The sequence below is a fragment of the Marmota marmota genome, unplaced genomic scaffold, assembly GCF_001458135.2.
Source record: "Marmota marmota marmota unplaced genomic scaffold, marMar, whole genome shotgun sequence".
NCBI classification, from domain to species: Eukaryota; Metazoa; Chordata; class Mammalia; order Rodentia; family Sciuridae; genus Marmota; species Marmota marmota.
This window is the reverse complement of record NW_026000185.1, coordinates 19,910,403-19,937,236: the sequence shown is the minus strand read 5'-3', so window position 1 is coordinate 19,937,236 and position 26,834 is coordinate 19,910,403. Positions and strand designations below refer to the sequence as shown.

Sequence of the window (26,834 nt, the reverse complement as noted above, 5' to 3'; positions counted from 1 at the left end):
AATCCCCTTAACATTTGCATTTCGAAAACACATCTCCCCTGGGCTGGGGATGAGTGCTTGACTGGCAGGTCCTAAATTCAGTTCCCAGCAACCCCGCCTCCCCCCCCCCAAAAAAAAAAAAAAAAAAAACCCAACAAAACACAGCTCTGAGTTGTGAACCCCTGAGTTGTGAAAGGCATTATAAAGATCAGCATATGCAGCATTTTGAATGTTGGATTTTGATCTGTTCCCAGGCTAGCACGATCTTCTCACATGATGCTGGGCAGGGAAGGGGGCTGCAGCTCCCAGTCAACCCTGCCGTCACCCGGGTGAACAGCCAGTAAGTACTGCAAGGTGCACTGTGGTGCCGAGAGCCGCGACCTTCTGTGGGTTGGGCATATTAATTGCAATGGTAAATCATAAATGCTCCTCGGAAATCGAGGAGCACCTGTATTTGAAAGGACAGATTTTGAAAGAGAAGGGCGAGAAGTCTTTTCCTTTGTTTTCAACAGGGAGAATTAAGCCGCTTATTTTAATCTGTCTTTGCCGCGTTGTGCCAAGTGTGTGCTCTTGGGTGTGTATACTGCCGACGCTGTGGTGTGTTTGAAGGTGTCCGACATGAGGGACGGTGTACCTGTGTGCCTATGTGGCACTGGGTGGAATTCCTCAGGCCTGCAGCAGTCGGCTGTGGGCTTGGGGGGGCCGTGGCCGGATACCCGCGAAATCTCAGGCCTAACTTGGCAGCTCGTGAGGCGTTTCCCGCTCCTTCTTCCGCCTCTCTGAGCACTACAATTCCCAGGATGCCCCGCGCCTCCGCCACCGAGAAGACGGGTCTCTTCCGTGGCGGGTCCGGGGAAAGGCTCCTCTGAAGGGAAGAAGCCCCCAGCCAATGGGGGAGCTGGACGCAATCGAAACCTTCGCTGATTGCACCGAGGGGATTGGAATCTTTGGCGCCTTTGTTTCAGTGGTGGGTGCGTGATGGACGGGTGAGTTGACCAATGAAGCGGCAGGGGGCGGGCCCAGAGCGTGCGTGCGGAAGGGATGCTGGCCAGCGGGCTGTTCGCCCAGTAAAAGGCGTAAGTTGCTGGAGCGGGGCGGCCCAGAGTGAAGGCGGGCGTGTGCCATGGCGGAACCGGCGAGGAGACGGGGTCGAAGGCCCCGAGGCGGCGGTGTTGGCCGAGGGGCTCGGGGAGCCCGGGGCGGTCGGGGCCGGCGTCCTCGCGCCCAGCGGTCTCCAGCTCGGCGCACCCCGGACACAGTGCTTGTGGACTTGGTCAGCGACAGCGACGAGGATTTCGTGGAGGTCGCGACTGCGCGCGGTGCTGCGGAGCCAGCTGAGGTCTCGTCCCCGATTGTGGTCCCGTCTCCGGAGCCCCCAGTGCCGGCCGCACCCCGGGCCGACAGCGACAGTGACAGTGAAGGCGCCGACGCGCGGCCTGCGGGAGCCCAGCGGACTCTGGTCCGGCGGCGGCGGCGGCTGCTGCTGGATCCGGGGGAGGCGCCGGTGGTTCCGGTGTACTCCGGGAAGGTGCAGCCAGGTTCTCGGGAGGGCTAGCGCCGGGGGCTGAAGGGCGGGGGCTGCAGGAGGGCTGTGTTTCGGGTGTGCGGGGGCTGGGGGCTGGGGGTGGCCTTGCCGGGCTAAACAGAAACCGGGGCTCGGGTGTCGGAAGCGGAGAGACTCGAGGCTCCTGGGGCACCTGCAGATTGTGGAAGTGAAGGGATTTGGGTATGTTGCAAATATGGGGCACTGTTTTCTTGGGCATAGGGAGGCAGAGGGACTGGGAGAAGCTGGGATTTGGGGCATGTTGAACTTTGAGACTGGAGTCCATTGCTAAGGAAGCCAGGGAGCTGGGGTACATAGGGAGGGATTCAGAAGGACTGGGGGCTCCAGGAGGCCAGGGTCCCCAGGTGGTAGGATGAGCGAGAGGGCTGGGGTTCACTAGAAGTCTAGGATAGAGGGATAGCTAAACACTTGGTTAAAAGAACTATAGCTGCATCTTCAGAGTGCCTTGGGGAAAGGGGTTTGGTATCACAATTTTGGATCCTGGGGGAGCTGGGGATATGGCTCAATGGTAGAATGCTTGCCTAGCATGCATGTGGCCCTAGATTGAAACCCCAGCACTGGAAAACAAGAAAAATGGGATTCTGGAGAAGCTGGACTCCTCTAAGTTGCCTAGAGTGGGCCATAGTATCCTCGTCCTTAGGGAGGACATAGGAATTGGGTGCCAGAAGAATCATCCTTCATGTTCCCTTTTGGGTAGTGGAGAACTTGGGACTGATCCTCTCCTTTTTGTCTTTACAGGTGCAAAGCAGCCTCCACCTCATCCCAGATCATGTGTCCCTCCTGAAACTCTGCCCTGAAGGGGCTGAGGAAGGTAAGGGGTCATGGGCTTCCCCAAGGAGACTTTCTGGGGTTTACATCCCTGCAGCCAGTTATCTCTCTCTTCTGTGGTTTTGGAATCCAGCCTAGGGACTGTGCTTGTACTCCATCTGGGAGCCACATTCCCAGCCCTAATTGTCTTTTGAGACTCAAGGGAAGGACATGGGAGAGGGGACTCCTACATTCTACCTATTAAAAGACTCCAGTCCTGGAAGGAGCTGGATTGTTAACTAGAAAGCACTGGAGCCAACTTAGAAGTGCTGTCCAACCACCCTCTTCCTGACTCTTTTTTTTTTTTTTTCCGTTTTTTTTTTTTTTTAAAATTTTCCTTTATTGTCCGATTCTTTTTTTTTTTTTTTTTTTTTTTTTTTTTTTTTTAAATTTGATTATTTATTTATTTGGCGGACACAACATCTTTGTATGTGGTGCTGAGGATCGAACCCGGGCCACACGCATGCCAGGCGAGCGCGCTACTGCTTGAGCCACATCCCCAGCCCCCTGACTCTTTTTTTAAAATATATTTATTTTGTTCATTTAATTTTATGTGGTGCTGAGGATTGAACCCAGGACCTTACTTATGCTAGGCGAGCGCTCTACCGCTGAGCCCCAGCCCCAGCCCCTTCCTGACTCTTAATAGACAGAAGAGTGTATTAATATAGATTTTCGGGTGGCACCCCCAGACATTCTGATTCTGTGATCCTAGTGGGGGCAGGGGAAGGGGCGGTGTTTAGAATTTGTGATATCTTGTTACAACTGCACCAAGTCCATGGGAACACCCTGGAGCCAGAAGGATGTTCTTTGACTCTTATCAGGGTTGCACAGCCTTTATCCCTCCCCCAGTCATGTGTGATTTTTGCAAACCACCCAAGGACAGTGAATAGGAATCAAGTCTAATAAGGAAGTGATCCCATCTGTAAATGCAGACCTTGACCAAGACTTTGGTACCATGAAGGGGTACCAAATACTGATTTGGCTTGGCTTCAAATCCCAGCCCTAACTCTCAATAACTGTGTGACCATGGGCAAGTTATTTGACCTCTTAATGCTTTAATTTTCTCATTAGGAAAATGGGGATAATATTGGATCTATGTTAAAATGATTTTGGTGAGAATTATTTTAAGGGAATATATAGAGAGCTGTTTCTTGGCCATGTATATAGTTTAGAACAGTACCTGGAAAGTAGAAGTACTATCAGAAGGTACCTCCATCCTTGCTATTCAAAATGTGGGCCCAACAGTTGGGTATCCCCTGGGAGTTTGTTAGAAATGCAAGATTTCATGCCTGTGACAGCTGCCTTGTTTAGCTAGGACAGAATTTTTCTTTTTTTTTTTTTTTAATATTTTATTTTTTAGTTCTCAGCGGACACAACATCTTTGTTTGTATGTGGTGCTGAGGATCGAACCCGGGCCGCACGCATGCCAGGCGAGCGCGCTACCGCTTGAGCCACATCCCCAGCCCCAAGGACAGAATTTTTCAACCTCAGCATTACTGATATTTTGGACTGCAAAGTTCTTTTTGTAGGAAGGCTGTCCAGTGTACTATAGGAACTGACTTCTGTTCACTACCACATCACAACCCCCTTCCTGTCCACACTGTGACGACAGAATTTCTCCAGACATTGTCACATGTCCCCTGGGAGGCAAAATTGCCCCTTGTTGAGAACTCCTGATCTAGAGTTCATTATTGTTTCATTTGTGCAGTATTTATTTTGTGGTACTGGGAAAAGAACCCAGGGCCTTGTGTACGCTAGGCAAGCACTCTACTGCTGAGCTACACCCCAGCCCAACAGCATTTATTTTGATGTTTTATGTTAAAATTTATTGGCATTGAGCAAATGAGAAAAAATTTCTGTATTTTAGAATAATATGTTTTCTTTTTATTAGAAATATAAGTTAAAAATGGTGACTTACGGGGTTCCAGTCTCCTTTCTTCTTAGTTTGTTACGGTGTTGGGGCCTGGAACATGCCAGGCAGGTGCTCTCCCCCTGAGCCACACCCCAGCCCTTGGGCCTCTCTCAAAGTCTTTGACTTGTTTCTTCTTGGTAGCCCCCCACCCCGCCTTGGCCAACCCTCTCCACTTTCTCCTCTGCTCCCAGAGGCAGATGTGGCAGATGCTAGCAGTCCCCACTCTGAGGATCCCCCACGTCCAGACTCTCCCTGGAAGAAGAAGCTGAGGAGTAAGGATGAGAAAGAAGAGAAGAAAAAGAAGGTGTTTGAGTGAGTGGGGCTGGGCTCTTGGGCCCCGGGGACAGGAAGGGAGTTAGGTTAGTGAGGCAGGCAGGACCTTTGGTGGCTCCTAAAAGGGAAAGGAGAAGGGATGGAAGGGGTGTTGAGACTCAGGTGGGGAATCAAGCTCCTGGTTGAAGAGGAGACGCCCCCCAGAACCTTTTAGCCATGGAAGTGGAGTCTGAGGTGGGCTAATGCAGGGGTAGCATGTGGTCACATTCCACCAGATGCCTGTTTGCCGTCTTCTGTGCTTCTCTGTCCTCGTCTGTTAAGAGGGAAGTCGTGGTACCTGTGTGAGAATTGTCAAGTAGAGGAAGAGTAGTCAATGCCTGGTATCTGTTATAGCTTATTGGACATTAACCTGGGAAGTGACTTATCTTTAAGTGAGACATTTTCTTCCGTTCATATTTGGGTCTTGTAAATATAAAATTGATGTCGTGTTCTCTGTCCCTGTCTTCCAGTAAAATAGAAGTTACTAGAAAGTGCTTTCTTTTGATTCTCCAGCTCCCCTCAGGTTCTTGGGGATCCACAGCCCAGGAAGAGAAGTGGGGGCTGGAGTCTCTCCTTTGCCTCATCCTGTCCCTCTCTTCTCTCTACAGGGCTCGGGACACCTCTCCTCTGCCCCCACCTCCACCAAGGACAAAAAGCAGAAAGCATACTCGGGCACTCCAGAAACTGAGGTGTCAGGGGCATGGGGCTCTGGATGGGGTGATGGAGGACAGTTTGGGAGGGTGGCTGACCCAGAGTCCTGTTGCACCCCAGGGAAGTGAACAAGCGCCTCCAAGATCTCCGATCTTCTCTGAGTCCCAAGCAGCACCAGGGCCAAGGCCGCCAGAGCCAAGACGACGAGGTGGTCATAGTGGAGGGGCCCACGCTTCCGGAGAATCCCCGGCTCTTCCCACTCAAAATCCGGTGCCGGGCTGACCTGATCAGATTGCCCATCAGAATGGTAAGTGCCTGAGGGGGCCACAGGAGGAGGACCAAGAGCTGCTTTGAGGAGATGATGCCCTGCTGGCGGGTTCTGGCAGCAGGGAGTGAGCCTTCCTCTTCCCGTCCTGCTCTGCAGAGGTGCCTTCTACTCTCCCCTGCGTGTCTGGGATCCTCTCTCTATAGCTTTTCCTTACTCTCCCTCCGGCGAACTTCCTGCCCATTTCTCAAGGCTCCACAGAAGCCTCATATCTTCTTTTTTTTTTTATTTTTTTTATTTGTTTTAATTAGTTACACATGACAGTACAATGATCTTGCCTCGTCATCTGTCCTACAAAGTGTTTTCTCCTCATCCATCTTGCTTTTTCCTCCCCAGGGCTCTGTGCTCTTTTGTGCTTGTTCTCACTGCACTGGGTACAGCAGATGTCACTTGGTCATCCTGAGCCCCTCCAGCTTCCTGGAAAAGGCAGATAGTTGGGTGGGGATGGCCCCAGTTCAACACTAAGAATGATGGCAGAACCGAGCACTCGCTGAGTGCCCCCCATGTGTGGCTCAGAGACAGCCAGGCCAGGCTGCAGCAGGCAGCCCAGGACCCCGTCAGAACGCAGCCTCTGCTCTCTTTGCTCTGTGGGGTTTAAAGATCTGTGAGGAGGGGAGTGTCAGTGTAGGGTGCTTGCCTTGCACCTGCAATCCCTGGGTTTGGTCCCCAGTACCACAAAAGAAAAAAAAAAGTTTGTTGCCAACCTTTGGGTTACCACGGGTAATTTCAGGCAAAAGTCCAGATTTCTGGCTTCTTTTAAAAATAGGTATGTTGGGCTTGGTGGCAAACACCTGTGATGCCATAATCCCAGAATTAGGAAGGCTGAGGCAGGAGGATCGTGAGTTCAAAGCCAGCCTCAGCAACTTAGCAAGGTGCTAAGTAACTCAGTGAGACCTTGTCTCTAAATTAAACATAAAAGGGTCTGGGGATGTGGCTTAGTGGTTACGCACCCCTGGGTTCAATCACCAGTACTAAAAAAAAAAAAAAAGGAAGATGTAATCAACTGCCCTCTTCCACCCGGTGACAGTCAGCTGAAATGGCCATTTTGAGGGGACATGCCCTTCCCTGTTGTAATCCCCGCTCTTCTCTTTTTTCTCCCATGCCATGGCTGCTTCATTTCTTTGGGCTGCTCACGTGAACCTCTTTCTGACATGACCTTGTTCTGTACTTGCCAGGTAAATATGGTGAGACTCACAGCTGAGGAGTTCAGCAAGTAGCTCAGGCCAGAGACTTGTGGTGGGGGCGGTGGGCGCAGGGTGGGGGCGGGGTGGGGAACTGGAAAGTGGGAAGGGCTCCTTTGCTTCTTTTTCCCCTTCTTAGTCGGAGCCCCTTCAGAGTGTGGTGGACCACATGGCCACCCGCCTCAGGGTGTCCCCAAGCAGGATTCTTTTGCTCTTTGGAGAGACAGAACTGTCCCCTACGGCCACCCCCAGGACTCTAAAGCTTGGAGTGGCTGACATCATTGGTGAGTGGAAGGAGGTGGGGCCTCAAGGAGTATTAGAGGTTGAGCTCGGGGTACTCTGCCACTGAGCCGCATCCTCAGAAAGCTACATGGGACCAGAGCCTTGTGTTTGGGGCGGTGAGGATAGGGTGGGGGTAGAGCGGGGAATGTGAACACAGAAAGGGCTCTTTGGCTTCTTGTCCTCCTTCTTAGTTTTATTTTTTAAATTTTGAGACAGGGTCTCCCTGAGGTGCTAAGGCTGGCCTCCTACTTACAAACCTCTTGCCCTAGCCTCCTGGGCGCTAGGATCTAATGCACGTACCGCCACACCTGGCTTGAGGAAATTTTGCCATGGGAGGGGAGAATGGGGACAGGTCCAGAGCGGGCTGCACTTCCAACCCCCCCTTAGGCCTGGCTTCCGGGTTCTGCCTCCCACAGACTGTGTGGTGCTAGCAAGTTCTTCAGAGGCCACAGAGACATCCCAGCAGCTCCGTCTCAGGGTGCAGGGGAAAGAGAAACACCAGATGCTGGAGATCTCGTTGTCTCAGGTGAGTGGAAAAGAAATGGCTGTCGACACCCTCCCCTTCCTTTGCTGTCTCTCTGTCAGTTGGCAGGAATGGACTCCTCCCAACCCTGACTCACTGAGGACACTACCCTCCGTACTGGGCACACGCCTGGCCTAGGAGGTGGGGAAAGCCCAGGTTCAACTTCCCTCCCTCTTCTGCTGGGAACCTCTGTTCTAGTCTGTATGTCCCCTCAGTCTCCCGACTCCTTCCAGTCAAAACAGAAATGATCCTTGGACAGTGACCAATAAGAAACAGAACACAACAGAAAAATAATTAAAGCCACTTTTTTTTGGTGGTATGAGGGATGGAACCCAGGCCCTGTGGACATTAAGCAGATACTCTACCACTTGTAAATGCCAGTGTCTGTGCTGGGGATGATTGTTGTCTGCTCAGGATTATATCACTACAGTGTGACCTGGGAAAGCCTTACCTGGGAAAGTCCTGTTGTGGACTTCACTTAACAAATAAGAAACTCAGAACTGGGGGTGGAGGAACTTGCTGTATCAGTTCTTATGGCAGCTGTTACAAGATACAGATAGTCCCCGCTGGTCTGGGGTTTACGTTCTGAGGTTTCAGTCACCCATGGAACTGTGCTCTGAAAATATTAAGTGGAAATGTCCAGAAATAAACAATTCATAGGCTTTAGATTGTGTACAGTTCTGAATAGTGAAATAAAATCATGCACCGTCCTTTGTCATCCCTCTGTATCCTGCTGGATGGACCTTCTCCATTGAACCCTACTGTGTACACTAGCTGCTGCTTAGTAGCTACCTGGGCTATCAGATTTACTGCTGTGATATTACAATGTTTGTGTTCATATAATCCTTATTTTACTTAATAATGGCCCCCAAATAAGAGTTGTGATGCTGGCAATTTGGATATACCAAAGAAAATCTGTAAGGTGCATCCTTTATAAAATGAAAAGATATAAGTAAATAAAATAAAGGCATTGTGTCCATCTACAACTAAATACACACACACACATATATAAATATATAGTTGGGCACAATGGTGCACGCCTGGGTTATCAGACTCAAAAAGAAACTATGCACAGGTGTCTGAGCAAATGTATAGAAGAGATATATATCCCCAGCCCTATTTTGTATTTTATTTATAGACTGGGTCTCAATGAGTTGATTTAATGCCTCGCTTTTGCTGAGGCTGGTTTGAACTCTTTATCCTCCTACCTCACCTCCTGAGCCACTGGTATTACAGGCATGCGCCATTGCGCCCAACTATATATTTATATATATATATATATATATATATATATATATATATATATATATATATGTATATGTATATGTATGTGTGTATGTATATGTATATGTATGTATGTGTGTATGTAAATACATATATATATATATATATATATGTGTATGTTTAGTTGTAGATGGACACGATGCCTTTATATTATTTATTTATTTTTATGTGGTGCTGAGGATCGAATCCAGTGCCTCACATGTGCTAGGCAAGCACTCCACCCCTGAGCCAGAACCCCAGCCCTAGGTATCTTGAGACAGACCACAGTCATATAACTTGTATTACAATGAACAGTATATTGTTAAAATTGTTCTAGTTTTATTATTGTTGATTTCTTCCTATGCCTAATTTATAAGGAAACCTTATGAGAGTGTATGCTTAGGGTCTGGTACCATCCATGGTTTTAAGCATCCATGAGGGGTCTTGGCTCACCTTCCCCCTGAAGAACGGAGCACTACGGTACCAGAACCCAGTAGCTTAACTCAATAGAAACCTTCTTTTACACTTGGGAAGATTAGAAGTCTGAAATCAGAGGTCAGCTGGATGCGGTAAGCCCTTCCTTGCCTCCTTCTGGCTCTGGTGGTGGCCAGAGTTCCCGGCTGCAGCTGCCTCTGTGCTCACATGGTGGTCTCCTGATGTATCTATGTCCCTATTTTCCTTGTAAGGACATATTTAAAAAAAAAAAAAAAAAGTTTATTTTGAGACAGGGTCTTGCTAGGTTGCTGAGGCTGGCCTCAAACTTGTGATCCTCCCAAGTGCTGGGCTCATGGTTTAAGGATATAAATTATATAGGTGCCCTAGCCCATAACACTTGTCTAACATCATGCATCCAGTAAGTGGGAGAGCCAGGCCCCAGCCAGACCCTTCTCACCTCAGAGTCCTGGCTTCCTTATGGTCTTGCCTCCTTATTGTGAGGTGACTGGGGCTGGGAGGACGTGCCGAACCCAGAGCTTACACCCTAACCCTTGGGTTCTGTGGCTCCCACTCTCTTCTTGAGGAATCTGAGGCCCAGAGGGAGCGGAAGACTCGTGCCAGTGCCCAGAGGGGAACCAGGCGGTGCTGACTGCTTGTCCCCTCGCCTTCCCCTCCAGGGCTCTGCCCTCACTGATTTGGCTGCTTGTCCTCCTGTGCCAGGTTCGCAGACTGTCGCGCAGTCTCCCAGCCCCTCCTTTACATCTGTGTTTTCCTCTCCATCCAGGATTCTCCTCTCAAGACCCTCATGTCACACTATGAGGAGGCCATGGGACTCTCTGGACACAAGCTGTCTTTCTTCTTCGATGGGACAAAGCTTTCAGGCAAGGAGCTGCCGGCTGATCTGGGCATGGAATCTGGGGACCTCATTGAGGTCTGGGGCTGAAACCCTGTTTGGAGCCCCCCCAGGACTTGGGGACAAAGCTTTTTTGCCCTATCAGGGTTAGCAGAAGCTGAGTTAGAACTTATCTTTAAGCTGAGGCAAAATCAAGGAATGAACTTTGACTCCATCTCCTGTTGACCCTGGTCTCCAGCCTAGCTGCTTGGTTAGTTGTGTAGTGGTCGTGGCTGCATGACAGGTCCTGCTGAATTGTGCAGCCCCCAGGACATGGAGAAGATTCTCCCCGTCATCTCTCACCTTCATCTCCTGTCTCTTCCTCCAAATGTCTGTTCTATGAACTGTTGCTCTTATTGAAAGAGTGACTTGAAATAAATGAGGGTTGGGTTATGGGCTTCCAGGCCTGGGACACAGGGCCTTAGATCACATCAAGGACCAACAGCGGCCTTATCCTCATTTGGGGGCTGGGAATTCAGTTTGCTGGGGGCACGTTCTCCAGAGTGGTGTCTGGGCTGCAGCTTAAGCCCTGGAACACTCTCGAAGAACGAAGTTACTAGGGTCTCAGCCACGGCATCTCCTCTCCCCAGGACCCTTTAGAGCCCCCTTTCTGGTACACACTTCCTGGTGCACACACTTAAGGCAGAACTGTACACAGCCATTTGGTTTTGGATGTTGGGATCACAGTCCCGTGCAAGGATCCTGGTTTTGTGGCGTTTCTGCCTTTCTTCCCACCATCCTGTCCCATCGGCACCCTATTTGTTTATTCTATATCTTTGAATATCACTGTGTCCTTATAGGATACGGTGTTCAGGAGTGAATATGCTTTTACTGTTGTGTGAGATTGTTGTGCAATAGGTTTCACTCAATATGTGTGGCGCTGTAGCCTCTGCTCATTCTAGATCTGTCACATGGTACCCCATAGGGGCATCAACTGCATTTCACTCACATGTTGCCTTAAGTAGTGGACACCAGGGTGCCACCACCTCCTGGCACCACATTCCAGGCCTCGATCAACATCCTTTTCGGTGTCCCTTCTGTGCTCGTGTGAAACTTCTCTAGCATACACACCCAGGATGGGGTTATGGGTCACACAGGTTAATCTCTCTGGCCTTCCACTTGAGGCTTCCCTCCTCCTCATCCTCCCCAGCACTTGGTACTGCCCAACTGTCTGATTTTCGCCAGCCTGGTGGGCCCAAGGGGCACAGTGTTTAATGTACTCCCATTGGATCACCATAATTTGGGGGATCTTGTCGCCTGCACCTTGGCCCCGCTGGCTGCTTTAGGAATGGCTCCTTTTCCCACAGGACTTCCTTTTTGTGTGTTGTGTGTGTTTATTCTGAGGAGTTCCTTATATATTTCTGGGTAATTGCAAATAACTCAGAACAGCACTTTGTGAATCTAGGGATCCTTCACCGAATAGACATTCTTAATTTTAAGGTAGACATATTGTTTTGTTTTGAAGTTTGTTGCTTTTTGATTTATTTAAAATTAGTTAAGGGCTGGGGATGTGGCTCAAGCGGTAGCGCGCTCGCCTGGCATGCGTGCGGCCCGGGTTCGATCCTCAGGACCACATACAAACAAAAATGTTGTGTCCGCCGAGAACTAAAAAATAAATATTAAAAATTCTCTCTCTCTCTCTCCCTCCCTCCCTCTCTCACTCTATCTTTTAAAAAAATAAAAAATAAAAAAATAAAAAATAAAATAAAATTAGTTAAGATATTTTCGTTTTCTTATGTTAGCTCATTTCTTTTCCTTTCACGTTGAGTCCGTAGAGTTCGTCTTGGTCCAGCTAGGACACCCTGGGCAGTGCCCTGGCTGGCCACTGTTCTGAGCGGTCCAGCACTGGTTCTCACTAGTTAATGCCAGGCTCTACTGGTTGGAAAAGATTGAACATCACCTTTAAACTATTTGATATGTACCTTTGTGTGTGAGACCAAGTTTTATTTTTTATCATAGAATGAGCCATTTTTCTCAGTTTTGTCTACTAAAAAAAGCCATTAATCTTTCACTGATATGTGGTATAATTTTTTCAAAAGTATGTCAACTCCTTAAAAATGTTTTATTGGACTGCGGCATTCCTTTGAATTTTATAACATGTAAATAATCCATGATGTAGTCTAGCTCTTCATCTTTTTTTGCGGAATTTTTGTATCCATTAGTAAGTTTGAGCACATTAAAATTATGTATTCAATCTCAACAGAATAAATGGGAGTAAACTTATATATACTTGAGAATTTCCATCTTCCTGGTCCTCATGTGACCCCTCCACTAAGATACTTGTGACAGAATCCATTATTTATTCCCTCACATCCATTCTTCTCCCTTCCAAAGTAACAGAACTCATGGCTTTTAGTGAAGTACAGGGAACCTCAATAAAGAGGCATCAGCTCCCTGGGTCTGTGAAACTGCATCTTGTAGATTCAACCAACAGTGGGTGCAAATATTAGGGGAAATAAATTCTCTCTGTGCTAAACAGGTACAGATTTTTTTGTCATTATTCCCTGAGCGATGCAGTATTCGGTACTGTATGTTATCAAGCTAGATGTGACCAAGGGCCAATTCAGGCCTGCCGGGTGGAAGTGGAAGAGGAGTGCTGCTACTTCCAGGAAGTGGCTCTAGCAGGCAGCACGTGTCCGTGTCTTTCCCCTTTGCTTACTTCCTGCCTGCTGCCTAGGAGTAGAGCAGTTCTATGGACAAGAGGGGACCTTCACAATGGGAGCCACATGGGAGGACAATGAGAAAGGGAATGGGCTCACCCTCCACGTAGGCACCTTGCCAGCCCCACAGCATTGACCTGGGGTAGTTACTTTATAGTAGTCCCCCCTTATCTTCAGGGTATATGTTCCAAGACAATCCCCCATCAATGTGTACCTAATGCTGTACACACTGTTTTTCCCTATAAATACACATGATTTATCAGTTAGATTTTAGTTTACAAGTTAGGTACAATAAGAGATCAACAACTAATAACCAAATAGAGCAGTTACAGCAATATACCGCAATAAAGGTTATATGAATGTGGTCTCAAAAATTCTTACTGGTTAGGCGCACATCTGTAATCCCAGCAACTCAGAAGGCTGAGGCAGGAGGATAGCAAGTTTGAGGCCAGCTGCAGCAACTTACTGAGACCCTGTCTCAAAATAAAAAGGGCTGGGGGGCTGGGGATTAGCTCAGTTGTTAGAGTGCTTGCCTTGTATGTGCAAGGCCCTGGGTTCAATCCCCAACACCACAAAAAAACAAAACGGGATGGGGATGTGACTCAGTGGTACAGTACCCCTGGGTTCAATCCCCAGTACCCATAATAAAAATAATTCTTACTGCACTGAGCTGTGTTTTGGACTGCAGTTGAACACAGATTACTGAAACCACAGAATGTGAAACCAAGGATAAGGAAGAACTTGCACATTGTTCCTGCACATGTGAACCCAAGGCCTGCTTCAGAGAAGCCCTCAACCTCCCTGAGCAGCTCCAATACCCGTTACCAGGTCTATGACTCCACGTGCTGGACTTCTCCATGAGACTCCAGAATTTGTCTTGGATTTCTGGGGTCTTAAAGTTGCATCTTCAAATAGCTATAATAATTTTACTTTTCAATAGAGTTTACTAAATGTAGTTTGGAGCCGGTTATCTCAGCGGCTCAGGAGACTGAGACAGAAGGATCTCTAGTCCAAAGCCAGCCTCAGCAAAAGGGAGGCGCTAACCAACTCCGTGAGACCCTGTCTCTAAATAAAATACAGAATAGTGCTAGGGATGGGGCTCAGGGGTGGAGTGCCCCTGACTTCAATCCCTGGTGCCATCACGGCCTCGCCCCCCTCCAAAAAAAAAAATAATAATAATGTAGCTTTGAGGTATGCCGGGCCACTAAAAAACTACTCAAAGGCGTCCTGGGGCTGGGCTCTTGCCTCACCCGATTCCTGCAGGTGGCCGTGTCCTTATGCTCAGAGCCCCTGCCTGCACTACACGTGACCGCCAGAGGGCGCAAGAGCTCCGGACCCCACTGCGGCCTGGGCGGCGGAGGACGCTTCTCTCAATGGACATGTCAGTGTCCGCAGTGGAAGCTAAGGACTGGGGAACCCGAAGAAGACAGAAGGCGGCTCAACTTCTCTCAGCATTTACTGAGACGTACGACGCCGCCGGCCACGCGCCGGGAGGAGGAAGCTGACTGCTGGGAGCGCCCGGCGTGGCTGCAGAGATTTACTATTTCCAAATCCCTTGCGATCCCATTATCTCCTGATTAGCAAGAAGCCTGCCAAGTGGGCGTTCCAGATAAAACCACTGAGATCGGCCAAGTCACGGGGACAACCTTCAGGTGGGCGGTCCCGGCAGGCCCAGGCGCGGGGTTGCCATGGCGCCGGTCCGCGGAGCCTCGGGGGTTGCCGCCTAGGACCGGGTTCCCGATTACCCGGGAGACCCAGGCCGCCGGTCACGTGACGCGGGAGGCTGGCGGCTCCTTTGAGGCTTCCGTAGTCCGGGCGGGTCACGTGCCGAGGGCTTGCACCTCCGCCGCCGGCCCCCGCATCACATGACAGGCTCCCGGGCAACATGGCCGCCGCCGTGGTGCAGCGCTGGGGTTGAGCGACAGCGACCGTGCCGCGCCCCTGCCCGGGGTGAGGGGGGGCCTCAACATGGGAGCGGGGCCAGGCCCGCCTTAACCCTATCCTGTCCCCAACGTCACCTGAATTCCATGTGTCCCCTCTGCGCGGTGGTCTTCGGGGAGAGCGTGACAGGGCCCGGGGTCCTCCCCAGCCATGCTTATGCTCCGGGGCGAGCTCCTTACCTGACTCAGGGCGCGCTAGGATCCCCAGGGTTCTCTCCGACCTCCTTTCTCCAGCCTCCTCCTCTCGCAGGTGGATCGTCGGTGGGACCGGAGCGCGGGGGGGCGCGCGCCCCCCGGGACCATGGCCGGCTCCGACACCACGCCCTTCCTCAGCCAGGCGGATGACCCAGAGGACGGGCCGGTGCCTGGCACCCCGGGGTTGCCGGGATCTGTGGGGAACGCCAAGTCCGGGGAGCCCGAGATCCCGGATCGCGAGGGGTTGCAGCGCATCACCGGCTTGTCGCCGGCGCACTCGGCCCTCATAGTGGCCGTGCTGTGCTACATCAACCTCCTGAACTACATGGACCGCTTCACCGTGGCCGGTAGGTTCACTTCTGCCGGGGAGGGAGCGGGGTGCCCAGGATGGGGCCGCCTCCCCGGCTCATCCCGAGCGCTCTCCTTCCAGGCGTCCTCCCAGACATCGAGCAGTTCTTCGACATCGGAGACAGTAGCTCTGGCCTCATCCAGACCGGTGAGTGGAGGCCACTCTTGGCCACACACAGCAGCAGTTATTTCTCCAGGGTCCTCATTAATAAGGGAGGTAGTGACTTTGATTTTGCTCGGGACTGACCGGTTAAGCTAAGGCATCACATTTAAAGGGGGAGTCCATTCGGAGTAAATCTCTGCTCTTCTGCTTACTGTGTGGTGATAGGTAAGGTGCCCTCGTCTCTAAGGCTCCTTCTCTTTGTCTATAAGATAGAACTAGTAAGAACAGATTGTCTCTTAGGACCAATTTGAGAATTAAATGAATTTATGCTTGCAAAGTGTCTAGTGCAGTGTTTGGTATGTGATAGGCACCCTTTATAGATAATGGCAGGAGAAAGTGTCTGGAAAGGTGAATTTTCCTTGTTCAGATCTTTGGGATGCAGGGAAGGCAAAGCCAGGTCCAAAGTCTTCTTTTCCTTCCTTCCCTCCATCATTCCTCAAATGTTTCTGAGTACCTACTATGAGCCAACTGCTGGAGGAAGTGATGATACATCTATAGGACTTTACCAAGACAGCAGTCAGTATCTTCAAATCTTTCTACTGGGGGAGGAATTGGCCATTCCTATTATTATCCCTGTTTTGCATAGGAAGTAGGTAACATCACTGGCATCTTTTATAAGAAACTGAGGCTTGGAGATGAGTTTTGCCCAGGGTCAAGTTCCAGACAGAGTAGGAATTTTAATTCTCGCAGTGTTCTTTTTTCTACTCCAGACCAATGAGGAACTTAAGGTATGAAAGTCTGGAGAAACAAGCATGTGATCATAGGTCAGTGTTGTAAACCCCCAGAGAGTTACCTTGGATGGAACTGGCAATCTGTGCAGGGCGGGAGGCAGTTTTCAGTAAAACTTTCAATTAAAATGAGATCATTCTCCATAAGGATGAAGTATTATGTGAAATAAAATAAGTGTGGTAGGCAGGGACTGGCTATGTGGTGATTTGGAAAGCTATCTAGTCTGGAATCTAAAGGAGCCAAGCTCTGTGAACTCAGGGGAGAGGAGAATATGTTCCAGATAGAAGGGGCCAGAAGGGGCCCAAACCCTTAAGATGATATTGACCTTGGCAATTGGGCTATTGGATGCAGAGGGGAAAGGAAAGTGGGTGGCTGTGAGGTTGACCAGATGGACGGGCTAGCTCGGGGCATCCTGGGCCACTGAGCTGAGCTTGGGTTTTGGTTTAGGCTGGGTGGGAGGGACTGGTATGGCGCCAGGACCATCCATTCTAAGTGGGAGTTTGGGAAAGATGTTGAAGATGGGGACATCCGGCACTGACGGGTTACAGGACTGGGACGTGGGGATGGTGCCGTGTCCGGGGGTGAGGGGGCTCTCTCGTGCTTTAGTGTTTCCTGCATCTTGTATCCCTGAGCTGGGGTGGGAGTTGGGGGGCCAGGGAGCTGGGGCTGGGCTGTGACTCTCTCCTTCCTCCCAGTGTTCATCTCCAGTTACATGGTGTTGGCACCTGTGTTTGGCTACCTGGGTGACAGGTACAATCGGAAGTATCTCATGTGCGGGGGCATTGCCTTCTGGTCCATGGTGACACTGGGGTCATCCTTCATCCCCAGAGAGGTGAGGCCCCGAGCTGGTTCCTGCTTCTGGCCACTCCCCACACCCCCATCAGTTTGCCGCTGCTCCTTGGAGTCATTTCAGCCCGGGCACAGTGGTCCCTGCCACCTTCTGCCCTCTCCTTGCCTGGGTTCATCTCCACCCGTCCGCTTCCTCTTTCTTTCAGAACCTTCTTCTGTTTGTCACCCCATTCCCCTGGTCATTTGCTCCTCCCCTCCATACCTAAATGCTCATGTTTCTCTGCCTTGGAAAAAACCCTTCCCCTTCCTGGTCCGATTTCCTGAGAGGGCCCTTGAGCTCAGGGCCAGTGTGGGCGAGGGGACAGCCAGGGAGCGGCTCTCACTCTTTGCCCAACTTCCTCAGTTCCCACTCACCCTCGAGTGCTGCCAGCTGACTTCTGCCCCCACCACTCCATTGAACTTGCTCTTGCCCAAGTCAACAATGACCTCCCAGTTGCCAAATGGGGCTCCCACTTCCTAGATCTGCTCCTGTTTTATCTCCTGGGAGCCCCCGGCACCCCTGGCCCACTTTGTCCTTCTGGAAGCTCTCTTCTGACTTCTCGATGCATGTTCTGATTTCCCTCGCACCCCCCTGGCTGTGGCTTCTGGGCTCCTTTGGAATCTCCTCCATCTGCTGTCACCCTGGCCTCGGTCCTCAGCCCCAGGCCCCAGGTGTACTCTCCTTGGTTGATTGTACCATGTCCTTAGCTTCAGGTGTCTGGCAGACACCTAAGGTCCTTATTCACCTTTGTCTTGGTGGGAGGGGCGTGGTAGCCACTAAGGTTTGTTTGGCACCTACTGCGTGCGAGGGAATGAGTAGACCTTTACTATGCAGGCCTCACAGTAGCTGTGTGAACAAGTTATTGTTATTCCCCTTTTGCAGATGAGGAAACTGAGGCTCAGAGAGGTTAAGTTACTTTCTCAAAGTCCCAGCTAGTAAGTAGTGAACCAGGATTCCAGCCAGGTCTGTCTGATTCTAAAGCCCAGGTTTCTCCTGCTGTGCCCGCCACCTCCCCAGCAAGGCTGGGAGGCTGACTCCAGGGTGGGCTGCCACCTCCCCTGTTCTTCCCCAGCGTTTCTGGCTGCTCCTCCTGACCCGGGGCCTGGTGGGGGTCGGGGAGGCCAGTTACTCCACCATCGCGCCCACTCTCATCGCTGACCTGTTTGTGGCCGACCAGCGGAGTCGCATGCTCAGCGTGTTCTACTTTGCCATCCCAGTGGGCAGGTGAGCTGGCCTTGGGCCTGGTGAGGGGCAGAGGGCCGAGGTGTGGGGCTCGACTGACTGGCTGTCCCTTTTTCCCTCCTTTCCCCTAGTGGTCTGGGTTATATCGCAGGCTCCAAAGTGAAGGATGTGGCTGGGGACTGGCACTGGGCTCTGAGGGTGAGTTCGGTCATGTCCTGGAGGGAGGTCAGGGACATTCTCACTGAGCCCCCTTTCTGCCCTTCAGACACCTCCTTCTGTGGCAGTGCTCACTCTCTGAGCCTGCAGGAAACCTGGTGCCCTCACCATGAAGCCATGTGCTTGTGGGTATCAGAGCCCATGTAAAACTGTAGGCCCTAGAAAGTGGCTGCATTTGCTTTTAGCTTTTATAGTGAGCATCAGGTAAAGCTGGATCCAGGGCTCCCACACTGTCAAAGGAAGGAGATCATTCTGTGTTTAGCTTCCTGTCCTTGATGCTAGCTTCATCTTCAGGTGTGTGAAACTCTAAATGATTCTCTTTCACCTGAGCAACTTGGGTATGTTGGATCCTTGGGCAATAATCCTGGTGGTGATGATATGTGGTTCACAGGCCTCCCATGAAATCAGCCACCAGCATTGGGGGTTAGTGGTGCTAATTTTGGCCAAGTCTGAGATGCTGTTTGAACCACGTAGATTGACAGCAGTGTGTGTGTGGGGGTGCTTTCTCAAAAGAAAACTAGGGTTCTGTTATCAAAGGAAGCAAAGTTAGCCTTGCAGAAATAAGGTGGCCCCCAGTGACACCCCCCATTTCTCAAATGGGGGCTTGGCTTCCTTGAGCCGACACCCGAGGGTCTTCTCCGCTGTCACTCTCCCCCAGCCCAGAGATTGAGAGTGTCCTGCCCTGTGCCCTTTCCTGAATCCTGCTGTTTCCCCAGGTGACACCAGGTCTAGGAGTGGTGGCTGTCCTGCTGCTGTTCCTGGTAGTACGGGAGCCACCACGGGGAGCTGTGGAACGTCACTCAGATTCGCCACCCCTGAACCCCACCTCGTGGTGGGCAGATCTGAGGGCTCTGGCAAGAAAGTGAGTTCAATCCCTTCCCAGTCCAGCATCTGAGGCCCCGGCATCTATGGAGGCTGAAGCGGGCCCGGACTTGGTTGTCTGCCAGCTGCCCAGTAGTGACTAGGACAGTCCCGTTGCTACTGCCCCCTTGTGTCAGCGTCCTGAATCGCAGGCCAGGACCAGCAGGCTAGCCTCCACTCCCAGGGTTCCGACTTCAAAAATTAAGCCAGGAGGGGAGAAGGGTGGTCCCTTTCTACCGGGACCGCTGCAGGACCTGACCCCTCCCTCCCCCGTGTCCGCAGTCCCAGTTTCACCCTGTCTTCCCTGGGCTTCACTGCCGTGGCCTTTGTCACGGGCTCCCTGGCGCTCTGGGCGCCCGCCTTCCTGCTGCGTTCCCGTGTGGTCCTGGGGGAGACTCCCCCCTGCCTCCCTGGAGACTCCTGCTCTTCCTCTGACAGGTACCCAGATGGGGCGGGCGGGCGGGGCCGCCTGTAGGTGGCAGGGGTGGAGAGCCTGGGATTCGGGATCAGGCTGGAGGCTGAAGCCTGGCTCTGTGGCAGAGTCTCAGTCTCAGGGTCCGGGACACGTGGCGGGATAGCATCTCCTCTCAGGGGTCCGTGGACCGTGGGTGCTTTTCCTGAATAGACCTGGGTGCAAGGGTGGCTGGGATGAACCATCTTCCCCCCCAGGCCAGGGGGACCTGGCGGGGCCCTTGCAGGCTGAGGGTCTAGTCCCCACGCCCCACCCCCACCCCCTAGTCTCATCTTCGGGCTCATCACCTGCTTGACCGGGGTCCTGGGTGTGGGCCTGGGCGTGGAGATCAGCCGCCGCCTCCGCCGCTCCAATCCTCGGGCTGACCCGCTGGTCTGCGCCGCTGGCCTCCTGGGCTCTGCACCCTTCCTCTTCCTGTCCCTCGCCTGTGCCCGTGGTAGCATCGTGGCCACCTATGTAAGTAGCTAGCAGGGGTCAAGGGGACGTTCTGGGTTCAGGGTGGAGGAACTGGGGTCAGCCAGCAGAGTGGTTCAGAGCCTACTCAAAGCGGAATGCCTGGTTTCGAATCCCATCTCTGGTCTTTCCCATCTGTGTGACATTGAGCAAGTAGCTTAACCTCTCTGTGCTCAGTTTTTTTAATCTGTAACATGGGACCTGCCTCACAGAGGTGTGGTGAGAAGGGGTTAGTGAATGAGCCTGGTATGTAGTAGACCCTTCTTATTGTGAGACCCCCACCCCTCAGATTTTCATCTTTATTGGGGAGACCCTGCTGTCTATGAACTGGGCCATTGTGGCTGACATTCTGCTGGTGAGTAGCTGGCAGCTCCAGGGTGAGCCTAGAGGCTGATGGGAGCAGGGATTGGGGTCAGGGGACATCGCTGGCTCTGAATCGTGGCCTTTCCTCCTTTAAAACCCAACCCCCCATTAACCTCTGGATGCAGCCCTGGGGTGCCTGTAGTCCTGGCCTGGTCTTAACCTTGGGCCCAGACTGAGCCTTGGCCCTGGCCTGGCCCCTGCCTCTTGCCCTGGAGCCCCCCTGAGTCCCACTCCTCCCCCAGTACGTGGTGATTCCCACTCGACGCTCCACTGCCGAGGCATTCCAGATTGTGCTGTCCCACCTGCTGGGCGACGCGGGGAGCCCCTACCTCATTGGCCTGGTGAGCCCCTGGGCTGGGACGGGGTGGGGGACGGGCCCTCACTTGCAGCACTAGCTGGTGGCCTGAGCCGGGGCGGGCGGCGCACTCGTCCCCGTTAGGCACCTCTGCCTGGTGTCTCTCCTACCTCCCCTCCAATGCCGGGAGCTCTGGGCTCGCCCGGGGTCCAACCTCCTTCCCTTCCTCGGGCTCCATGTTCCTTTTCCCTTATGTCCAGGGGTCCCCGTCCCCGGCTCCTGCCTGGCTCCCTCCAACTCCTTCTCCTCCTTGCAGATCTCTGACTGCCTCCGTCGGAGCTGGCCACCCTCCTTCCTGTCCGAGTTCCGGGCCCTGCAGCTGTCCCTCATGCTCTGTGCCTTTGTGGGGGCGCTGGGCGGTGCAGCCTTCCTGGGCACCGCCATCTTCATCGAGGGTGACCGCCGGCGGGCCCAGCTGCATGCGCAGGGTCAGTGCGGCCTGCTGTGGCCACCGTCACAGTACCGTGTGTCTGTCTGTCCAGGCCTGTGTGCCCGGCATCTCCCAGTCTTCCTCTGTCCCCCCCTTCAGTTTGGGGTCTGTCCGTCCCGCACACTGATCCCTGTCTGTGTCTGTGGTTCCTGCTGCTGCTCCTTCTGTGTCCCATGCCCGTCTGTCCCCCCACTGGCTCTGCCTGTTTCTTCATCCCTGGCTCTGACCCCTCCCCACAGGGCTCCTGCCCGAGGCCAGGTCCACGGACGACCGCATTGTGGTTCCCCAGCGAGGCCGCTCCACCCGGGTCCCGGTGTCCAGCGTGCTCATCTGAAGCTGCGTCACTTTGTCACTCGTCTGTCTGCAGATCTGCTGCAGCTGGCCCTGGGCCACCCCACGGGGTTCCCTGGTCCCAGACCCTTGACCTGGCCCATTTCAGGAGGAGACCCCGGGCTGTGTCCCCGCTCCCTGACACTACATGGGCATCGCAGAGGAGGATGGGGTCTGGGAGGGGACATCCCCTCTGCCCGGTGGCCCCGGGGCTTGGTGCTATTTGTAATGGGAATAAAATTTGTAGCCAGACCGCACGTGCCTGCTGGAGTCTCTCTGGGTGCTAGTGGCCTCCGACCTCTGGCTGTGGGGATGCCCCATCTCCAGCCTCAGTGCTCCTGGGAACTGTGCGGTCACTCCTGTGGGGAGTCCCTGTCTTCTGGGCTGGGTGACCCCGAGGGAGGACTGCTCTCTGAGCTGGTTCCATGTGACTGTGAGTCACGCCTGTGCTGCTCAGGAGCCCCCTCCTCCCGGCAGGCAGGCCTGGGGGCGGTGGGGTGGACGCTGCCCTCTGCCCCTAGTCTCCCTGCTGTCAGAGCCTCCCTGGGGCTGCCTCCCCCTCAAATGGGAGGCCGCAGAGGGCTCTGGGGCTGGCCAGTGCGCCCCTTCCCACCAGATGCCTCGCCCCTACCTGAGAGCCCCAGTGGCTCCTCAGGCCTCTTCCCCCTTCCCACAGCTGGGTGGGGGTGGCTGGGGGCGGGTGCAGCTGGCTGAGGAGCCTGATGACTTCCTGCCCTCACCCGGTGCTCACCACAGCTTCCTGCTGCGGGTGGCGGGCCAGGCGGGTGTGGAGGAGAGGCAGGCGCTGAGCCGAGGGGCAGGGACGCCTGGGGCACAGGGACCACACAGGGTGACTGGTGCCCCAGACCACAGCCCGGGCCCTGGTCCACCCAGGACCAGGGTCTCAGAGCCGGCACCCAGCCCCACTCAGTCCAGCAAGGGGAGGTGGTCCCGGAGCCCCCGGGGAGGACACAGCTGCTCACCAGGACCCCCAGTGGGGGGCCCTCTTGGTCCCTACACACCGCTGCAGCTGAGCCGAGAGGGGCCTGTGGGGCAGCCGGCCCGGAGCAGGCGCCCTCCTGCAGATGGAGGTGGACGGCCTGACCCCCTATCCGCTGGGCCTCCTGCTGCTGCCCCTCCTGGCCATGCTGCTGATAGCCCTGTGTGTGCGTTGCCACGAGCCGCCTGGTGAGTAGGGAGCTGGCGGGGTCCCCAAGGGAGGCCCTGACCCAGGCCCCAAGCCCCAGCCCTCTTCACCGTCCCCACCTCAGCTGCTCCCTGGGACTCAGGGCTCCCGGGCCCCGGCACCTGTCCCTCTGCACCCCTGCCCCATCTCACCTGGCTTGTCTCCCCCAGACTCCTACGACAGCGCTCCCGCAGACAGGTGAGTAGGTGCCGCCCTCCTTCCCCCTGCCCTGGGGCTGGGGCCAGGCCTCTCTCGGCCACTCACCCAGCTGTGTCTTTCCTGCCAGTTCAAACCCCTCGAGCATCCTGATCAAACCTCCCTGTGAGTACAGAGGGTCTCCTGGCACGCGAGCCCACATTGGGCTGCCCACATGGTTTTGCCCTGAGCTGTGATGGGAGGGGAGGGGACGGCCCCCAGGCGCAGGGACTTCAGGAGCTGATTCAAGGCCTGGGGCCTGATGTCCTTCCTTCCAACTCGGTTCTGTCCTCAGACACGCCAGTTCCCTGGCCACCTGCCGCCTCCTACCCACCTGTTATCTCCTACCCACCTCCAAGCCAGCCAGACTTGCTCCCCATCCCGTGAGTACCCTTCGACGGCTCTTCCCTCTCCAGATCCCACCTCCTGCTCCCTCCCTTTCTCGCACTGGGGCCTCTTTTCCTTTTGCAACCCATCTTGCCTCCGAGCCTCTCCCAGGCATGACCCCTGACCTTTGACTCCCAGGAGATCCCCGCAGCCCCCTGTGGGTTCCCACCGGATGCCGCCTTCCCAACAGGATTCAGATGGTGGTAAGGGCAGAGAGGGGCTGTGGGGCGGGGGGCTCTGCAGCTGGGCAGAAGGCGGACCCAGCCTGAGCTGACCCTGTCTCCATCTTGTTCTCTCTGAAGCTAACAGTATGGCGAGCTACGAGAACCAGGGTGCGTCTGGGATCTCACGTCCCCGGGCTAGGTGGGGCAGCTGGCATCTGTCCCAGGTCATGCTGACCCCTGTGTCATTGTCCCCAGAGCCAGCCTGTGAGGATGCAGATGAAGATGATGATGAGGACGACTATCACAACCCGGGCTACCTGTGAGTGGCCAGGCGGGAGGTGGAGGTCGAGTGAGGCCAGACGTCCTCGCTCACCTTCCTCGCTCTCTCCTTGCAGGATGGTGCTTCCTGACAGCACCCCAGCCACTAGCACTGCTGCCCCCTCAGCTCCTGTGCCCAGTGACCCTGGCCTCCGTGACAGCACCTTCTCCAGTGAGTTCAGTATTTCTGTGTACCTCCTTTGCCCCATGTGCCACCTGACCTTCTTCTCTTCCCTCTCCTATTTCTTTAATGATGGCTCCCCTTCTGTTCTCTCATTCATATGTTGGACTTCCTGTTCCGATTTGCCTTTCTTTTTTTTTTTTTACCTTTTATCTCCCCTTTGCTCTCCCCTCTGTCTTTTTCCTGTGCAGTTGTTGTCTGGGAGATTTCCTGACTCTCTTCTTCAATCCTTCTACTACAACCTCCCATCCAAAGGTCTTTCCTGGACTCTGAGTGTTCTTTTTGTATAGCTTCCTGTTCTTGTTTCTTTTTCTTTTTTCTTGTACTGGGGATTGAATCCGGGGCCTCACCCATATTAGCAAGCACTAATAGAGGCCATAGCATCTTGCAAATCTCTAAGAATATTAACTAGAGGTGGTCTTTTTTTTTTCTTTTTCTGGAGGTTTTCTTTTGTTTCCTGCATCGTCTCAGTTTCTTTTGAGCCACTTTTCTCCTTTCCTAGTCTCATTGAAGGGCTTTCTGTTCCTATCCCCTCTCTGGACTAGTTGAGTATCCCTCATCGGAAACACTTGGGACCAGAATGTTTCGGGTTTGGGAATATTTGCATATACCTAAGGTGGTATCTTGGGGATGGGACCCAAGTCAAAACATGAAATTTATTTATGTTTTAACATATACGTTGTATCCATAGCCTGAAAGTAATTTGATACAATACTTAAAACAACTGTACAAAAAACTAAGTTTCGGGGCTGGAGATGTGGCTCAATCGGTAGCGCGCTCGCCTGGCATGCGTGCGGCCCGGGTTCGATCCTCAGCACCACATACAAAGATGTTGTGTCCGCCAAGAACTAAAAAATAAATAAATATTTAAAAAAAAAAAAACAAAAACTAAGTTTCATGGTGTGGAATTTTCCACTTGTGGTATTGTGTTGGCTCCCAAAAGATTTTGGATTTTGGAGTTTTTTTAGATATTGGGTTTTTGGGTTAGGGATGCTCAGTCTATATGTGCTTGAACTGAGCTGTCTATTTGCCAATCAGATTTCCAATGTGCCACCTCTCTTCTGGGCTCCGGACTGTCTGTCCGAATGCTCTAATTTATTCACTCACTCTCTCCTTCATTCATTCACTTATCGGGCATGTCTGCTGGGCTAACATCAGGATGGACGAGTTAATGAGGCAGGCTGGGACGATAGAAGGACTATCACTAACTGAAGGCCTACTATGTGTCCTACAAAGAGTCGTATGTGTATAATGGCCGGGTGCACTAGTGTCTGTCCCTTCCCCTCCAGCCCCTCAGTACCATGGCAGGGTTTATTTATTTGTTTTTCCTTATTTTGAGAAAACCTCCCTATGGTGTCCAGGCTGGCCTTGAATCCCTGGGTTCAAGCTATCCTCTTGCCTCGGCCTCCTGGGTAGCTGGACTCGGGGTGAACTGATTAGCAGCCATTAGGCAGGGCTTACTGCATGATGGGCCCCGTCCTATTACCTCTGCTTTAATCCCTACAACTTTGCGAGGCAAGTCCCTTCCTGATCCTGTTTCACAGTTGAGGAGACAGTGACAGAGAGGTGAGATAACTTATCTGAGGTCACACAACAGTTCCTTAGTGCTGGATCAAGGTTTGAACCCAGGCCATCTGTCTGCAAGGTCACCTTGTCCACGTCCTCATGGAGAAACAGGGCAGCACATGAGAGAATCAGACAGCATTGGGGGATAAGTGTCAGTTCTTCAGAACATTCCCTGCGTCCCTGTGCAACTGACTGGGGGTGGGTTGTACTGGGAGCCTCAGGGTGTCCCTGAGGCCCTGGACATCTGAATTGGGGGGCTCCAGGAATCTGTGACTGAAGGTGTCTAATGACAGCGGTGGGGGCGGGTGGGCCTCGATGGCTTCCCACAGTGGAAGATTACGTGAACGTTCCTGAGAGCGGCGAGAGCGCAGAGGCGTCTCTGGGTGAGTGACCGGGCTCTAGTCGCCCACCCTGTCCCCCTCCACCCGTGGAGCCCACCCACGGGCGCCCACTGCCCCCTCCCTATCTGTCTGGGGCTCCTTCTGCCCTGCCCCCACTCCCTCAGTGTGACCTGGCCTCCCCTGGCGTGACCATCCCTCCTTCTGACCTGTCCCCACAGATGGGAGCCGGGAGTACGTGAATGTGTCCCAGGAGCTGGAGTCCGAGGCTCCAGTCAAGCCTGGTGTGTATGGGGGCAGGGGCGGGAGCAGGGGGTGGCTTTCAGGCTGGACACCAACCTCCTGTCTCGTCCCATCCCAGCTCCCCTGAGCTCCCAGGAAGTGGGGGATGAAGAGGAAGAGGGGCTTCCGGACTATGAGAACCTGCAGGAGCTTAACTGACTGCCTGGTGAGTGGCCCTCGACTTCAGCACTGCCCTGGGCTGGTGACCCTCCCTCCAGGACCCTCTTGACCACCTCAGGCCTGTCCTTTCTGCTGTTGACCCTGCTGATGGCCCCGACCCCTGACCCACGGCCCCTCTGCCTCCCCGCCCTGTGTGTTTCAGCCAGGGTCACGTCTGTCCTGGATCCAGCCTTGCGGGCCGGCTGAGCTGGGCAGCTTGAAGTGGCTCGGGGGGCTCCACTTGGTACCCTGCCCTGACTCCAGCCGGACAACAGCCTGAGAATCCCCCCTAACTTATTGTCACTTTGGGGGCCAGTCTGTGTCCCCCCCAATACCCTGCACCTTCTGACGTAGCCTGAGAATGACCCCCCCCCCTCGTCCAGCCCCCCCGACCCCCTCCTCGTCA

The 26,834-nt window shown here is 53.4% G+C and overlaps 3 protein-coding genes across 14 annotated transcripts in view; all 3 read left to right on the top strand.

Moving 5' to 3' along the window:
- The first annotated feature begins 1,061 nt into the window (after positions 1 to 1,061).
- LOC107146888 (nuclear factor of activated T cells 2 interacting protein) lies at positions 1,062 to 11,616 on the top strand. Of its 3 annotated transcripts, none has more exons than XR_007342708.1 (9): positions 1,062 to 1,507; positions 2,282 to 2,354; positions 4,454 to 4,574; positions 5,183 to 5,263; positions 5,346 to 5,532; positions 6,726 to 6,734; positions 6,871 to 7,015; positions 7,401 to 7,539; positions 10,019 to 11,616. XR_007342708.1 is itself a non-coding variant. In XM_048789710.1 (9 exons), exons 1-9 carry the CDS (start codon positions 1,103 to 1,105, stop codon positions 10,175 to 10,177), a joined length of 1,290 nt encoding a protein of 429 aa, XP_048645667.1. In that variant the 5' UTR covers positions 1,062 to 1,102; the 3' UTR covers positions 10,178 to 11,616. The 3 variants fall into 3 exon arrangements, 2 of the variants coding, with proteins under 2 accessions (XP_048645667.1, XP_015346692.1); XM_048789710.1 differs by having other exon boundaries at positions 7,430 to 7,539; XM_015491206.2 differs by lacking the exon at positions 6,726 to 6,734 and having other exon boundaries at positions 7,430 to 7,539.
- Positions 11,617 to 14,151: 2,535 nt separating this feature from the next.
- Positions 14,152 to 21,904, top strand: Spns1 (sphingolipid transporter 1 (putative)). 3 transcript variants are annotated; one of them, XM_015491200.2, is made up of 13 exons: positions 14,152 to 14,438; positions 14,977 to 15,268; positions 15,352 to 15,417; positions 16,857 to 16,993; positions 18,063 to 18,214; positions 18,304 to 18,370; positions 19,105 to 19,250; positions 19,532 to 19,687; positions 19,988 to 20,177; positions 20,464 to 20,529; positions 20,780 to 20,878; positions 21,149 to 21,320; positions 21,562 to 21,904. In XM_015491200.2, exons 2-13 carry the CDS (start codon positions 15,028 to 15,030, stop codon positions 21,654 to 21,656), a joined length of 1,587 nt encoding a protein of 528 aa, XP_015346686.1. In that variant the 5' UTR covers positions 14,152 to 14,438; positions 14,977 to 15,027; the 3' UTR covers positions 21,657 to 21,904. The 3 variants fall into 3 exon arrangements, with proteins under 3 accessions (XP_015346686.1, XP_048645663.1, XP_015346685.1); XM_015491199.2 differs by lacking the exon at positions 14,152 to 14,438 and adding an exon at positions 14,546 to 14,736; XM_048789706.1 differs by lacking the exons at positions 14,152 to 14,438; positions 20,464 to 20,529 and adding an exon at positions 14,536 to 14,736.
- A 446-nt stretch (positions 21,905 to 22,350) lies between these two features.
- Positions 22,351 to 26,834, top strand: part of Lat (linker for activation of T cells) — an 8,899-nt gene continuing 4,415 nt past the window's right edge. The window contains exons 1-12 of one of the 8 annotated variants that reach the window (XM_015491204.2): positions 22,399 to 22,840; positions 23,009 to 23,036; positions 23,125 to 23,159; positions 23,329 to 23,416; positions 23,559 to 23,623; positions 23,723 to 23,752; positions 23,840 to 23,903; positions 23,980 to 24,074; positions 25,979 to 26,032; positions 26,209 to 26,271; positions 26,349 to 26,435; positions 26,592 to 26,834. The exon at positions 26,592 to 26,834 is cut by the window's right edge and continues 89 nt beyond it. In XM_015491204.2, coding sequence (XP_015346690.1) covers positions 22,738 to 22,840; positions 23,009 to 23,036; positions 23,125 to 23,159; positions 23,329 to 23,416; positions 23,559 to 23,623; positions 23,723 to 23,752; positions 23,840 to 23,903; positions 23,980 to 24,074; positions 25,979 to 26,032; positions 26,209 to 26,271; positions 26,349 to 26,428 — 705 coding nt within the window. In that variant the 5' untranslated portion in view covers positions 22,399 to 22,737 and the 3' untranslated portion in view covers positions 26,429 to 26,435; positions 26,592 to 26,834. Of the gene's footprint in view, positions 22,841 to 23,008; positions 23,037 to 23,124; positions 23,160 to 23,328; positions 23,417 to 23,558; positions 23,624 to 23,722; positions 23,904 to 23,979; positions 24,823 to 25,241; positions 25,537 to 25,978; positions 26,033 to 26,208; positions 26,272 to 26,348; positions 26,508 to 26,591 lie in introns of those variants that run through there. The other 7 variants (XM_015491203.2, XR_007342707.1, XM_048789708.1 and 4 more) reach the window with 7 other exon arrangements.

Coding starts and splice junctions, on each gene's coding strand:
- LOC107146888 (XM_048789710.1), top strand. CDS start 1,103: ATGGCGGAACCGGCGAGGAGACGGGGTCGAAGGCCCCGAGGCGGCGGT. Junction 5,264..5,345: donor CGGGCACTCCAGAAACTGAG/GTGTCAGGGGCA, acceptor GTTGCACCCCAG/GGAAGTGAACAAGCGCCTCC. Junction 7,540..10,018: donor TGGAGATCTCGTTGTCTCAG/GTGAGTGGAAAA, acceptor CTCTCCATCCAG/GATTCTCCTCTCAAGACCCT.
- Spns1 (XM_015491200.2), top strand. CDS start 15,028: ATGGCCGGCTCCGACACCACGCCCTTCCTCAGCCAGGCGGATGACCCA. Junction 19,251..19,531: donor CTGAGGGCTCTGGCAAGAAA/GTGAGTTCAATC, acceptor CCGTGTCCGCAG/TCCCAGTTTCACCCTGTCTT. Junction 19,688..19,987: donor TCCTGCTCTTCCTCTGACAG/GTACCCAGATGG, acceptor CCCACCCCCTAG/TCTCATCTTCGGGCTCATCA.